General features: G+C 36.9%; 1 protein-coding gene across 1 annotated transcript in view; it reads left to right on the top strand.

The window, feature by feature from the left end:
- Window positions 1-6901, top strand: part of LOC100371021 (double-strand break repair protein MRE11-like) — a 30654-nt gene extending 23753 nt beyond the window's left edge. Inside the window, exons 12-17 of the mRNA XM_085499382.1 lie at window positions 2484-2708; window positions 3193-3445; window positions 4006-4055; window positions 4398-4474; window positions 4627-4675; window positions 6608-6901. Coding sequence (XP_085355508.1) covers window positions 2484-2708; window positions 3193-3445; window positions 4006-4055; window positions 4398-4474; window positions 4627-4675; window positions 6608-6697 — 744 coding nt within the window. The 3' untranslated portion in view covers window positions 6698-6901. The remainder of the gene's footprint in view (window positions 1-2483; window positions 2709-3192; window positions 3446-4005; window positions 4056-4397; window positions 4475-4626; window positions 4676-6607) is intronic.
- Window positions 6902-16353: the final 9452 nt, after the last annotated feature.

The following is a 16353-nucleotide window of genomic DNA, read 5'->3' as shown; positions in this document are numbered from 1 at the left end:
GCTGACTGGCAGCCATTTTGTTTTAATGATTGGACTTCTAGAGCCATATCTCTTAAATGCTTTGACTTATTATATTTAAATTTTATATATTCGTTATACATCATGTTATATATATACATGTATTCAAAATGGCTGATTTTGAATGCTGTTCCAGAACAATATCTCTCAATATGGACAAGTACTTGTTTGACAATCATTTTAATGTTAAAAAATCATATTCCTGACATGGTTATATTCCAGCTATATTACTATAAACAAAACTATACAAAACACAAATGTATATCTTAAATTTGATAACTAACAGGGACTGTGCCATGCATGGCTTGTTAGTTTTACACTCAAATCTGTTCATATCAGTTACCTGATTTACATAATTGGTTTTCAGCTATTCCATCAATATCTCAAGTAATTTTGAATTAATTTTTAATGTGTCTTCAATACTCTCAGCACACGGGAGTTTATTCTAAGCCTTCTTTGATTCCTGATTGTGTCCCATGCAGTGCATTTTAGTAAAAAATGATATTCATCATCAATTTCTTGCAGGCACAAATTACAAATACGGCTCTCCCTAGGGATATTATTATGTCTGCCTCTTTCTATTTCTAAGGGATGGCACGCACATCTTAATCTTGCTATTGCTCTGCGCAATTTTAATTGTGGCAATGACACATAGTTTTCAATCCCAAAATTTATTTTGTATTGCTTATAATACTGCGTTTTTTCTCTAGAACCAATCTGTAATTTCAATATCTTTGACCCGTTTACAAAATTTTTACAAGAACATATCAGAGTCCCCCACCCCTTGATTAAACCAGACATAACCAAATCCATATTTAAATAGCAATTCTTTAATTTCTGTGGCTTATGACCTTTTGTCCTTTTTCATCCAGTGAAAGTAGCATCCGGTAAGCTTTTTGGGGTAATCTGTTTTCATCCATGCTAGTAATTTTTAACCAATATTTCACACATCTTTTAACATGGTAACAAAATAAGGGTAGCCTCGCACAATCCCCTAATACTGTACAAGTTGGAGCATTTTTACTTACACCAAGGTATTGCCTACAATATGATGTATGTACACTTTATAAATGTTTACATTGACCATATCCCCAGATTTCAGACCCATATGTAAGTACAGGTTGAATTAAGGTGTCAAAGATCTTAAAATACAAGTCTGCTTTAAAGTAAAAGTATCTTTTGATTGCAATAAATTTATTTTTGCCTTTTGTAGGTAAATTTTCTGTGGTAATATTAAAAGAGCATTTACATGACATTACCAACACTGAAATTAAAATACTCTAAAATTCAACAAAAGAATCAAATAAAATAGAAAATCTCTGAAAAATTTATTAAAAAGTAGCAAGGTTCTCCCAGACCACAGTAACATATTTAACTTTGGAAAATTGTATAAAGCCATATCTGGGTATACAAAAATGGTTTATGGTGTACATGCATAATCTGGGTATTCAAGGATAGTATGGGTATACAAAATGGTTTATGGTGTACATGCATAATCTGGGTATTCAAGGATAGTATGGGTATACAAAAATGGTTTATGGTGTACATGCATAATCTGGGTATGCAGGGATAGTATGGGTATACAAAAATGGTTTATGGTGTACATGCATAATCTGGGTATGCAGGGATAGTATGGGTATACAAAAATGGTTTATGGTGTACATGCATAATCTGGGTATGCAGGGATAGTATGGGTATACAAAAATGGTTTATGGTGTACATGCATAATCTGGGTATGCAGGGATAGTATGGGTATACAAAAATGGTTTATGGTGTACATGCATAATCTGGGTATGCAGGGATAGTATAGGTATACAAAAATGGTTTATGGTGTACATGCATAATCTGGGTATGCAGGGATAGTATGGGTATACAAAAATGGTTTATGGTGTACATGCATAATCTGGGTATGCATGGATAGTATGGGTATACAAAAATGGTTTATGGTGTACATGCATAATCTGGGTATGCAGGGATAGTATGGGTATACAAAAATGGTTTATGGTGTACATGCATAATCTGGGTATGCAGGGATAGTATGGGTATACAAAAATGGTTTATGGTGTACATGCATAATCTGGGTATGCAGGGATAGTATAGGTATACAAAAATGGTTTATGGTGTACATGCATAATCTGGGTATGCAGGGATAGTATGGGTATACAAAAATGGTTTATGGTGTACATGCATAATCTGGGTATGCAGGGATAGTATGGGTATACAAAAATGGTTTATGGTGTACATGCATAATCTGGGTATGCAGGGATAGTATGGGTATACAAAAATGGTTTATGGTGTACATGCATAATCTGGGTATGCAGGGATAGTATAGGTATACAAAAATGGTTTATGGTGTACATGCATAATCTGGGTATGCAGGGATAGTATGGGTATACAAACGGATGGTATTATATAAAGATGTGAATCATGGTTGCAATGTTACATGGTATAATTATATATTACAGGATTGTCAGTTGTCTATTCTGAGTGAAAGAGGACTCAGTAGAGCCGTACAAGAGTTTGTAGACAAGGATGAAAAGGACGCTATATCAGAACTTGTAACTTACCAAATACAGAAGGCACACGATGAATTGCTGAGAAGGGGAGTGCATTATGAAAATATTGAGAATGAATTGGGAAAAATGAAAGAAGAAAGAGTACAAGGACAGGAAGAAGAAGAAGCAGATGAGGTAAAATAAAATTTGACAATAAAAAATCTGATGTCGGGGTGACAAAAATTTACTTTGTTTTACCAGGGTTTTGAAGTCAAGTGTTAATTGCAATAAACTGTGTTAGACAGTCTTCAGTCTGTCAAGACACTGGCTCTGGCTAGCAATCTAGAAAAGGATACACCAAACAAAACAAAATGGACATAATATCAAAACATCAAGGCTACTTAATACGATGATAGTCTTGCTTTCTGTGGTATCATTGGTTAGATATGTGTCTTAAAGGGGAACCTTCCAAGCCCAGGGATTGCACCAAAGAATCATGGACACTATTGTTTATGTTGTTTACAAAGTTAATCTATCTTTTGTTATTCATTGTAATTTTTATCTAGAAAGTAAATTTGTTGTGAGATTACGCTTAACTGGAAGTGCCCCTTTAAGCACTTATCAAAAGTTCGATATCTTTATTTCATAACTCCGTGATATTATGCATGTTTATCTACAGGTGATTAATAAAGTACGGGCTAAGAAACCGTACAAACCACAAACTGATGACTTCAGTGACGAAGAGATGGAAACTAGAGAAATTGACTCAGATGACAGCAGCACATCTGCCACAGCTAGAGGCAGAGGAAGGGGGCGAGGGAGAGCTAGAGGGAGGGGCTCCAGGGGTGGGACAACCACTTCTAGAGGTAGGGGCAGTCGAGGAGGAAAAACCAAAGCTCCGATTATTAAAGCTGGAAATTCAATTGCAGACGGTTAGTAGATTTCACAGGTTATTTGGGTAGGTTGGTAGTTTTCATGTGTTACTTAGGGAGTAAAGGAAATGCACTGCCCATTATTCAGGGAATAAAGGACAACATGATGTCCATTATTGTGTGTTATAAATAAAAGGTTTTTATGATGCCATAGCTTCATATTATCATATTTCTATCCGAATTTAACTCAGTGTGCTTAATTCTGATGGTGGTGATTTCTAGCAACAATAATAAATCTTCATGGACTCTTCTTCTTATTAGACATGGCGATTGGTGATATGGATTATTTCTGGGTGCGTCTGGCAGTCCATGTGACACCAATTTGATTTAGTGTGCGTCTACCAATCCGTGTGACACAAATTTGATTTAATGTGTGTCTAGCAATCTGTGTGACGACAGAATAATTAACAATGAGTCTGGCCATCCATGCAACACCAGACTGATTTTGGAAGGTCTGGCGATCCATGTGATGCCAGTTTAATTTAGGGTGGACTGATCTCACTATAAAGAGTGCTATAATTAACAGGGACATTGACAATTAATTGTTGTTTTTTCTGTAGCATTCAGTAGATCACAGCAACCAAAGATACAGTCTAGGAAATCCATGAAGGTAAGCAATAGGCAAAAAGTTCCTGGTTCCTACTGTACATGTGGGTGGCAGTGGTTACCATAGCATCATTTGTCCACTTGCAAGGCTTGTAGCAATACAAGTTTAGAGAATGGCACATGTCTATCATGCAGATATGATACAAGTAATTTGATTGGACATTGTGTTGGGGAGAGTTGATTTATGTCAACAAGTAACTCAATCATGTGAAAAAAAAAGCTAAAAAAAATTTCTTATTTTAATGAAAAGTATTTCTGATACATAGATTTTATTTCACTGGTATACTGATGAGGGTACCCTACACCTATACTTACTATTGGCTTGTTTTTTTCTATCCTTATATAGATGTATGACGATGATGATTCTGACTCCAATGATCCATTTGATAATATCCCATTGTCTACTTCAAAACGAAAAGCAGCGTAAGTAGTACTATAATAACCCCCCTCCCCACGATACTGACAATACATGTCTTCTCAAAAATGAATGATTTTAATGCTAATGCTTTACAGTGAAGATGAAATTGACTTGACATTCATAATATTAACAATGACTACCATGTTTTCACTCGCAGCAATACCAGTAGGTTTTCCAGTAGAGGAGTGCAGTTCAGTGATTCAGAGGTGAGAATATTACAAGGTTTGAACTTTGCTGTTGAGAACATCAATTTTCAAGGTTAAAATCTATGAAATGGTCTTTACACATATGAATAATATAGTAAATAATATTAAAGGACACCAACTCCTGTCCTGCTATTACTGACACTATTAATTTGAACATTGACCTATGAAAATACAGGGATCATTATTAAGTTTGACAACTTTGTTGTGGTATTGAAGATGGTGAAATTCTCTACATGATGTAAAAGACAGAGTACCGTACTATAGTCAGACTAGTAACACGGCTTTTCCTTTGATCAGATTCACAATTGTTTTGGGGCTTACCCAGTAACTTTTTAATCCATTAAACAATCGATCAAACTAACGTGACTATAACGTAATAATGCGATGTCCTTTATTATTTCATTAAATAACTCGAGAGTACAAGATATACACAGGGAGTAGTATTAGTTGGGTCTTAGTTCATTTTCTTTTTTTCTTGGTTAAATAATCTCCACAAATGCGACAAAACATATACAAGGTATTTCTGTGTTTATTCTCCATATTTCTGTAATTATATGTATGAATCAAACAAGAATAAAGATTGCCAAAATTTATGCTCCATTAAAATATCAGCTTCCTACATAATATTCAATGACTTTGATTTCTTAGTTGCATGAGCATATCAAGTTTTCAAACTCATTGTCCACAAAAACTACGAAGCGTCCATGCGAATTAACACTCTGTCAACGCCAACACTGTCATTTGACTTTTATAGAAAAATTTTCACATATTCTGGAATAATTCAAAATAATGAGAACTACTACTGCTCATTATGCTTTCATAAATGTCGTAGATGAAAGTAGAAGATATTAAAAAATGCTGTAACTCACACAGAAATTGTTTGGAAAAACAACGACAATTGAAAGGTCAAAACTCACAGATTTCATTTCTGGTTAGATCAAAAAGTATGCGCCTGTGCAAATGGCACTAGTATGACATTACGAAAACACACAAAGCAACTAAATTTGAATGTGCTCAGGAATCTTCAAGTTAACGTGTGTCAATAAATTACCAGCAACGTCTGTCGCAGCACACATCCTACGGGCGTAATCCCAATTGACACTTTACAATAGGTATTTCCAGTCTGTCTATAGTAGTCTGAGATGTAATCTATCACAAATGTATACCATTATTACTAAAGAAAACATAGTGGATATCTACAATTCACACTTTACAACAATAGGTATTGCCAGTCTGTCTATAGTAGGCTGAGATGTAATCTATCACAAATGTATACCATTATTACTAAAGAAAACATAGTGGATATCTACACAAATCTCATTAACAGATAACAAACTTATGAGTGTTTAAAACCAAATAAAACAACAACACAAACGTTAAAAACTATCTCAAACCTACAGGTCAGCCATGATTAGTTCACACTTAAAGGGGAGTTGCTCAATCCCATGAATTGCACCACATGGTCATGAGTAATTAACTCCGCTTCTGTCCACTAAGTAAATGAATGCTTATTATGCTTGCTTACTCAAACTGTGATTGACAGGTATGTTGCATACATTAGCCATCATTTTAAACTCATGATTTTTACTTGTTGCGGCACGTTTCAACCAAAAACAATAACATTTATACATCAAAAGCCCAACCAGATGAGTGTAATCGCTAGCGTACATATTCATGCCCCCGTAAAAATGTATTTGGAATCACAGCTTGATCTCTAAACATTGTAAATGGCACATTTCCCGGAGCTCCCGCCACGATGTGAGCGGCTTGGTTCGAATTAGCATACTAGTTGCCTCTTTTTATAATATTGGTTCCCCTTTAAAAGTTGCTGTTTGTAAATATGTGAAATCTCACCCCCTGAACAACCATACACATTGTAATATGGGATAGATGATGAATGTATTTTTGATGTCTATTATGGTTTTTTTACAGGATGCTTCTGATGATGATCCATTCAGTATGCCTTCCACAGGTAGAAGTAACAAAAGAAATGCAAGATCTCGCAACAAACCATTGTTTTAGTTTATCTCACAACAAACCATTGTTTTAGTTTATCTCACAACAAACCATTGTTTTAGTTTATCTCGCAACAAACCATTGTTTTAGTTTATCTCGCAACAAACCATTGTTTTAGTTTATCTCGCAACAAACCATTGTTTTAGTTTATCTCACAACAAATCATTGTTTTAGTTTATCTGGCAACAAACCATTGTTTCAGTTTATCTGGCAACAAACCATTGTTTTAGTTTACCTCACAACAAACCATTGTTTTAGTTTATCTCACAACAAACCATTGTTTTAGTTTATCTGGCAACAAATCATTGTTTTAGTTTATCTGGCAACAAACCATTGTTTTAGTTTACCTCTCAACAAACCATTGTTTTAGTTTATCTCACAACAAACCATTGTTTTAGTTTACCTCACAACAAACCATTGTTTTAGTTTATCTCGCAACAAACCATTGTTTTAGTTTATCTCACAACAAACCATTGTTTTAGTTTACCTCACAACAAACCATTGTTTTAGTTTACCTCACAACAAACCATTGTTTTGGTTTATCTCACAACAAACCATTGTTTTAGTTTATCTCACAACAAACCATTGTTTTAGTTTATCTCACAACAAACCATTGTTTTAGTTTACCTCACAACAAACCATTGTTTTAGTTTACCTCGCAACAAACCATTGTTTTAGTTTATCTCGCAACAAACCATTGTTTTAGTTTATCTCGCAACAAACCATTGTTTTAGTTTATCTCGCAACAAACCATTGTTTTAGTTTATCTCACAACAAACCATTGTTTTAGTTTACCTCGCAACAAACCATTGTTTTAGTTTACCTCGCAACAAACCGTTGTTTTAGTTTACCTCACAACAAACCATTGTTTTAGTTTATCTCGCAACAAACCATTGTTTTAGTTTATCTTGCAACAAACCATTGTTTTAGTTTATCTCACAACAAACCATTGTTTTAGTTTATCTCACAACAAACCATTGTTTTAGTTTACCTCACAACAAACCATTGTTTTAGTTTACCTCGCAACAAACCATTGTTTTAGTTTATCTCGCAACAAACCATTGTTTTAGTTTATCTCGCAACAAACCATTGTTTTAGTTTATCTCGCAACAAACCATTGTTTTAGTTTATCTCGCAACAAACCATTGTTTTAGTTTACCTCGCAACAAACCATTGTTTTAGTTTACCTCGCAACAAACCATTGTTTTAGTTTACCTCACAACAAACCATTGTTTTAGTTTATCTCGCAACAAACCATTGTTTTAGTTTATCTTGCAACAAACCATTGTTTTAGTTTATCTCACAACAAACCATTGTTTTAGTTTATCTCACAACAAACCATTGTTTTAGTTTATCTCACAACAAACCATTGTTTTAGTTTACCTCACAACAAACCATTGTTTTAGTTTACCTCGCAACAAACCATTGTTTTAGTTTATCTCGCAACAAACCATTGTTTTAGTTTATCTCGCAACAAACCATTGTTTTAGTTTATCTCGCAACAAACCATTGTTTTAGTTTATCTCACAACAAACCATTGTTTTAGTTTACCTCGCAACAAACCATTGTTTTAGTTTACCTCGCAACAAACCATTGTTTTAGTTTACCTCACAACAAACCATTGTTTTAGTTTATCTCGCAACAAACCATTGTTTTAGTTTATCTTGCAACAAACCATTGTTTTAGTTTATCTCACAACAAACCATTGTTTTGGTTTATCTCACAACAAACCATTGTTTTAGTTTACCTCACAACAAACCATTGTTTTAGTTTATCTCGCAACAAACCATTGTTTTAGTTTACCTCACAACAAACCATTGTTTTAGTTTATCTGGCAGCAAACCATTGTTTTAGTTTATCTGGCAACAAACCATTGTTTTAGTTTATCTTGCAACAAACCATTGTTTTAGTTTACCTCACAACAAACCATTGTTTTAGTTTATCTCACAACAAACCATTGTTTTTGTTTACCTCGCAACAAACCATTGTTTTAGTTTGCCTCACAACAAACCATTGTTTTAGTTTACCTCACAACAAACCATTGTTTTAGTTTACCTCACAACAAACCATTGTTTCAGTTTATCTTGCAGCAAACCATTGTTTTTGTTTTAGATGGTTCCATTCTGTTTCATTGTTTTATTCAAGCAAAAACAGACAGTTACATAACAAAAATCTACACCAAGAAAAAATAAATAAATAAGAAATTATTATGTTTGTAGATAAAACCTAAAAATAAAGTCTGGTCAAATTACAATATACACAAATTACACATTTACTACAATTGTACCAAAGATTTATGTAGTCGCTGGTTAGTGTAAAATCAATATAATGTTCTGTAGTTTCAATTTTTGATTTTAATTAAAAATATATTTGGCTAATAATTACAAGTGTCACCAACTTAATGTTCACCAGAGAAATGAACTAGGCATGCTTGTAATGTTCTGCATATGTAATTTGGCAACGAACTTACACAAGCTGTGGAGTGGAAATAACACACCCAACTCTAGATCCCTGCAAATAAGTCAAATAAGGAAATTTACAAGTCCAAGAACACAAAACAAATGAGTATAATAAGTTGTTGGTCATCTTGTACATGGGTAAACTATTTGTGGACACCAGTAACCTGTCAGCCTTTTGTGGACACTGGTAAAATGTCTGTTATTTGTGGACACTGGTAAACTGTCAGCCATTTGTGGATACTGGTAAACTGTCAGCCATTTGTGGACACTGGTAAACTGTCAGCCATTTGTGGACACTGGTAAACTGTCAGCCATTTGCAGATACTGGTAAACTGTCAGCCATTTGTGGACACCGGTAATTTAAACTTCCAGCCAATTGTGTACACCGGTGAACTGTCAACCCTTTGTGGACACTGGTAAACTGTCAGCCATTTGTGGACACTGGTAAACTGCCAGCCATTTGTGGACACTGGTAAACTGTCAGCCATTTGTGGACACTGGTAAACTGTCAGCCATTTGTGGACACTAGTAAACTGTCAGCCATTTGCGGATACTGGTAATCTGTCAGCCATTTGTGGACACCGGTAAACTGCCGGCCATTTGTGGACACAGGTGGACACTGGTAAACTGTCAGCCATTTGTGGACACTGGTAAACTGCCAGCCATTTGTGGACACTGGTAAACTGTCAGCCATTTGTGGACACTAGTAAACTGTCAGCCATTTGCGGATACTAGTAAACTGTCAGCCATTTGTGGACACCGGTAAACTGCCGGCCATTTGTGGACACAGGTAAACTTTCAGATTTTTGTGGACACTGGTAAACTGTCAGCCATTTGTGGACACTGGTAAACTGTCAGTCATTTGTGGACACTGGTAAACTGTCAGCCATTTGTGGACACTGGTAAACTGTCAGCCATTTGTGGACACTGGTAAACTGCCAGCCATTTGTGGACACCGGTAAACTGCCGGCCATTTGTGGACACAGGTAAACTTTCAGCTTTTTGTGGACACTGGTAAACTGTCAGCCATTTGTGGACACTGGTAAACTGTCAGCCATTTGTGGACACTGGTAAACTGTCAGCCATTTGTGGACACCGATAAACTGTCAGCCATTTGTGGACACCAGTTAACTGTCAGCCATTTGTGGACACCGGTAAACTGTCAGCCATTTGTGGACACCGATAAACTGTCAGCCATTTGTGGACACTGGTAAACTGTCAGCCATTTGCGGATACTGGTAAACTGTCAGCCATTTGTGGACACCGGTAAACTGTCAGCCATTTGTGGACACTGATAAACTGTCAGCCATTTGTGGACACTGGTAAACTGTCAGCCATTTGCGGATACTGGTAAACTGTCAGCCATTTGTGGACACTGGTAAACTGTCAGCCATTTTTGGACACCAGTAAACTGTCAGCCATTTGTGGACACTGGTAAATTGTCAGCCATTTGTGGACACTGGTAAACTGTCAGCCATTTGTGGACACTGGTAAACTGTCATCCATTTGCGGACACTGGTAAACTGTCAGCCATTTGTGGACACTGGTAAACTGTCAGCCATTTGCGGATACTGGTAAACTGTCAGCCATTTGTGGACACCGGTAAACTGTCAGCCATTTGTGGACACCGATAAACTGTCAGCCATTTGTGGACACTGGTAAATTGTCAGCCATTTGTGGACACTGGTAAACTGTCAGCCATTTGTGGACACTGGTAAACTGTCAGCCATTTGTGGACACTGGTAAATTGTCAGCCAATTGTGGACACTGGTAAACTGTCAGCCATTTGTGGACACTGTTAAACTGTCAGCCATTTGTGGACACTGGTAAACTGTCAGCCATTTGTGGACACTGGTAAACTGTCAGCCATTTGTGGACACTGGTAAACTGTCAGCCATTTGTGGACACCAGTAAACTGTCAGCCATTTGTGGACACCGGTAAACTGTCAGCCATTTGTGAACACCGGTAAACTGTCAGCCATTTGTGAACACCGGTAAACTGTCAGCCATTTGTGGACACTGGTAAACTGCCAGCCATTTGTGGACACTGGTAAACTGTCAGCCATTTGCGGATACTGGTAAACTGTCAGCCATTTGTGGACACTGGTAAACTGTCAGCCATTTTTGGACACCAGTAAACTGTCAGCCATTTGTGGACACTGGTAAATTGTCAGCCATTTGTGGACACTGGTAAACTGTCAGCCATTTGTGGACACTGGTAAACTGTCATCCATTTGCGGACACTGGTAAACTGTCAGCCATTTGTGGACACTGGTAAACTGTCAGCCATTTGCGGATACTGGTAAACTGTCAGCCATTTGTGGACACCGGTAAACTGTCAGCCATTTGTGGACACCGATAAACTGTCAGCCATTTGTGGACACTGGTAAATTGTCAGCCATTTGTGGACACTGGTAAACTCTCAGCCATTTGTGGACACTGGTAAACTGTCAGCCATTTGTGGACACTGGTAAATTTTCAGCCAATTGTGGACACTGGTAAACTGTCAGCCATTTGTGGACACTGTTAAACTGTCAGCCATTTGTGGACACTGGTAAACTGTCAGCCATTTGTGGACACTGGTAAACTGTCAGCCATTTGTGGACACTGGTAAACTGTCAGCCATTTGTGGACACCAGTAAACTGTCAGCCATTTGTGGACACCGGTAAACTGTCAGCCATTTGTGAACACCGGTAAACTGTCAGCCATTTGTGAACACCGGTAAACTGTCAGCCATTTGTGGACACTGGTAAACTGCCAGCCATTTGTGGACACTGGTAAACTGTCAGCCATTTGTGGACACTGTTAAACTGTCAGCCATTTGTGGACACTGGTAAACTGTCAGCCATTTGTGGACACTGGTAAACTGTCAGCCATTTGTGGACACTGGTAAACTGTCAGCCATTTGTGGACACCAGTAAACTGTCAGCCATTTGTGGACACTGGTAAATTGTCAGCCAATTGTGGACACTGGTAAACTGTCAGCCATTTGTGGACACTGGTAAACTGTCAGCCATTTGTGGACACTGGTAAACTCAGCCATTTGTGGACACTGGTAAACTGCCAGCCATTTGTGGACACTGGTAAACTGTCAGCCATTTGTGGACACCAGTAAACTGTCAGCCATTTGTGGACACCGGTAAACTGTCAGCCATTTGTGAACACCGGTAAACTGTCAGCCATTTGTGGACACTGGTAAACTGCCAGCCATTTGTGGACACTGGTAAACTGTCAGCCATTTGCGGATACTGGTAAACTGTCAGCCATTTGCGGACACTGGTAAACTGCCAGCCATTTGTGGACACTGGTAAACTGCCAGCCATTTGTGGACACTGGTAAACTGTCAGCCATTTGCGGATACTGGTAAACTGTCAGCCATTTGCGGACACTGGTAAACTGCCAGCCATTTGCGGATACTGGTAAACTGTCAGCCATTTGCGGACACTGGTAAACTGCCAGCCATTTGTGGACACTGGTAAACTGTCAGCCATTTGCGGATACTGGTAAACTGTCAGCCATTTGCGGACACTGGTAAACTGCCAGCCATTTGCGGATACTGGTTAACTGTCAGCCATTTGTGACAACAAGTTGTCGATCCAATCTACTTACACAGTTTTGTATCAATAACCATTGGTTGTCCATCTATTCCCAATATTGGTACAGTTATTGGCATCTTTGCAAATACAACATTAAAATAGCATAGAGTTCATTGGGTTTCTGGAATCTAGAGCATCCTCACAGCGGGGACGATGTCATACCAGTGTAGATTACATCACTAACCTGGAACATTACGGAATATCTTCACAGCAAGTATGTTAGCCAAGAAACTTCCTCCCTTTAGGTCTTTGTCTCCAGTCTCTCAAAACACCTCAGCTACCGGGTAATACTGATGAATGGAGTGTGTTGTTGACGCAGTGAACACTAGAACATTCCTCAAAGAAATAATGATTAGGTTTTTAGCAAGTTGTATCTCGTTTGATATACCAACATGCAAGTTCTATAGAAAAGCTACCAGTGTCTGGTAATCAGGAAAAATAGAGGGACATCCCAGGTATGATCAAAAGGTTAAGGACATTTTAACTGGTTGGTGTGGGTGTGGTAATAATAGGAACACTCCTTGGTTTTAGTTTATTTGCATGTGTAGTATATAACGGCTTTTCCCCATCATGAATTACTAACTTACCATCACTATCATAGTCATGAACAATAGAAACTTTAATCAATGTGTCAGTGACACATTAAATTCTATTCAAACATTTAGATAGATATATATCATTGTGTTATATAATCGTGGAAGGAAATATGCCATGTGTGATGTTTATACCAAGTTTGGCTGAAATCTTCTAGTGCACAACAAAGAAATCGTTGTATAACCACATATTCACAGACGAACATGTGTCATGATGCACATGATTTAATCTGAAAACCCTATTGTAATTACTATGACATAAATGATGGAATGTGATGGGAGAACAGACAATTTCGCTTAGGAGTGCCACCATTTAAAATAAAGTGGGGAGAAGAATAAATCAAATTTCCACGACTACATAATGAAAAACAGTTAAGAAAAATTTGAATAAACCAATGTCAACAGACAAATGTGAATATAATATCTGCAAATTCAAATAGATAATCTATATTGGGCTGATTTTCAAGCTCCCTTTTGGTTATACATGTGAGTTAGCCTCCATTGTTTTTGTTTGTGACCGGTAGGGTTTCGTTCAATGTTGTGGTAATATTTTTGCCATCCAAAATATATGATGTTAACCCAAATATGGCCAACGATTGATACTACCACTCTGGTCATAAGACCTTGCATTTATTCATGTAAATCTACACGTATCTCTCTGTCCTTATGCAGTGTATACCAGCCACAGATGTAAAACGTCTTGCTGATTTTTTTTATTTTATCATGGTCCTAAACATTGGTGCACACCAAAACTGTAGATTTACTATCACTAGAATAGTCATACAAAAATCACCAGAATAAAGTTATACAAATATCAACAGAATAAAGTTATACAAATATCACCAATTTACAAGTTGTAGCATCCAGTCTTGACTCGAATCGAGGTATTTATTTAACCCCATTGTAGTGGTTTTATACGTAAGCTCAAGTTGGATAAGTCCCCTCCCCCCATCTTTTCGAGGGATGTATAGCACTTCACTTCTGTAGAATTCCTTCTTGACCTTTTTTTGTCATAGCGGTGTGTTGTATACCTTTTTTATTATTATTATTATTTACGTTAACCACATATATAATTTCATAAATTTATCCCAACAAAAGAGTAAAATTTCTACAAAAAATATGACAACGGGTAAAGGGGTATGTCAGCGTCACAGCATACTGAATGATTCCCATTTTTCAGTGTGCTTCGCTAATTTGCCTCCCCCTATCGCCATCACCTTTTCAAAATTATAAACTTGCCTAATGAGATATAGACAACCATGGAAAGAAGGTTTTTCGTTTCTCATTTTAGAAAAGTAGATATGGCGTTTAGCTAGAAGAATAATATGATTTGTTATTTTTGAAAAAACCTTGTTCCCAAGAATAATATCTTGGTTGGACATATTACTAAGGGCGGGCAGATGAGCGAAACGCATCGAAATAGTTTGCCAGAAAGTCTTCACAACTATACACTCACAGAATAGATGAATCAATGTTTCATCATACGTTTCAAAGAAACTGCATTTTGATGATGTAACCAGGCTAGAGTTCGTGGAATATAAATCTTTGTTTGTATAGAGAATATTATGATTTAGTTTAAATCGAAAATTTCTTGTTCTATTATCAATTGTAGTGGTGAATGGCAAATTATACACATCTGAAAAATTAATACTAGTATGGTCAATATTCAATATTTCTGACAGTTTTCTTTCACTCGTAGGACGGGTGGCAACTTTGTTGATTAACTCTAAGCGTATTTTCCTGCTGTCAACTTTGATACATTTATTGTTGATATGTAGTCCAAAATCGTAAATTCTAAAATTTCCTTTAATATTTGGAATAGCGCTTACTACCCTATTCCACAACATTGTGTTGTATGCCTTTGCATTCATTGACTCCAGGGTATTTATAGACCTCCTCCTGCTCGGTGTTACGTATAAGGTTATCATCACCAAGATTAACGTTAGTGGAGTGGACAAACTTTCCTCTTTTAAATCTTGCTTTAGCACATTTTTCTAATCCAAATGACATTCCAATGTCATCGCTAAACTGTTTGCAACAGTCCTTCTAAATCTTCGTCATTTTTAGCAAATAACTTGAGGTCGTCCATATAGAAGAGGTGGTCAATGATTTCGTTGCTAATATTATATCCATATCCAGCGTTGTTAAGTTCTAAGGAAAGAGGAATTAACGCCAGACAGAACAGCGGTGGAGAGAGTGAATCACCTTGAAATATACCACAGTTTATCTTGATTGGTTCTGATTGGATAGTACCGTTTATGTGGGTAAGAAAGAGTGTTGTTCTCCAGATTGACATGTTAGTTTTCAGAAAATTGATAATCATATGTGATACAAGATCCAACTGTGTGGCACACTATCAAAAGTCTTGCGGTAGTCAATCCATGCCATACTCAAGTTGCGGTGTTTGGATGTACAATTTTCTAGGATCATCTTATTGATCAACAACTGATCTTTACAACCGTATGAACCTTTTTTATATCCTTTCTGCTCTATAGGGAACAGTTTGTTGTTCTCAAGGAATGGGTATAAGCGATCTGTGAAGATTGGTGTGAGCATTTTATATGTGGTGCTAAGACATGTTATAGGACGGTAGTTCTTATGTTTTAGGTAATAGATATGTAACACCATCAGACATTTATTGAGGTGTTTTTTTCCGGTTCTCTTATGATCTCAGATAACAGGTCAGCTAGGTAGGAATGTGTTCCATCTAACGAGTGCAACCAGAAGTTGTTAATTTTTTCCACACCTGGGGATTTCCACTTGTTAGCGCACATTTAACTCACCGACTGTAATATCAGTCCATTCTTGTTCAGGAACTTCTGCGTTCTGTGTTCATAATCCATTCTGCTTTCCTTTTATACTGTACTGCTCTGCTCTAGATATCTTTCCAAAACTTTTCAGTTTCTTCTAAAGTGAAGGCTCCTTCACTCCTTTACCTACTTCTCTATAGAATTTCTTTGCATCTGTTTTGAACATCTGGTTTTGACGGGTAGAATTTAGATCGTTTTTCAAA

The sequence above is a fragment of the Saccoglossus kowalevskii genome, chromosome 5, assembly GCF_978046115.1.
Source record: "Saccoglossus kowalevskii chromosome 5, keSacKowa6.1, whole genome shotgun sequence".
In the NCBI taxonomy this organism is placed as follows: Eukaryota; Metazoa; Hemichordata; class Enteropneusta; family Harrimaniidae; genus Saccoglossus; species Saccoglossus kowalevskii.
This window is presented reverse-complemented; position numbering and strand designations above follow the sequence as displayed.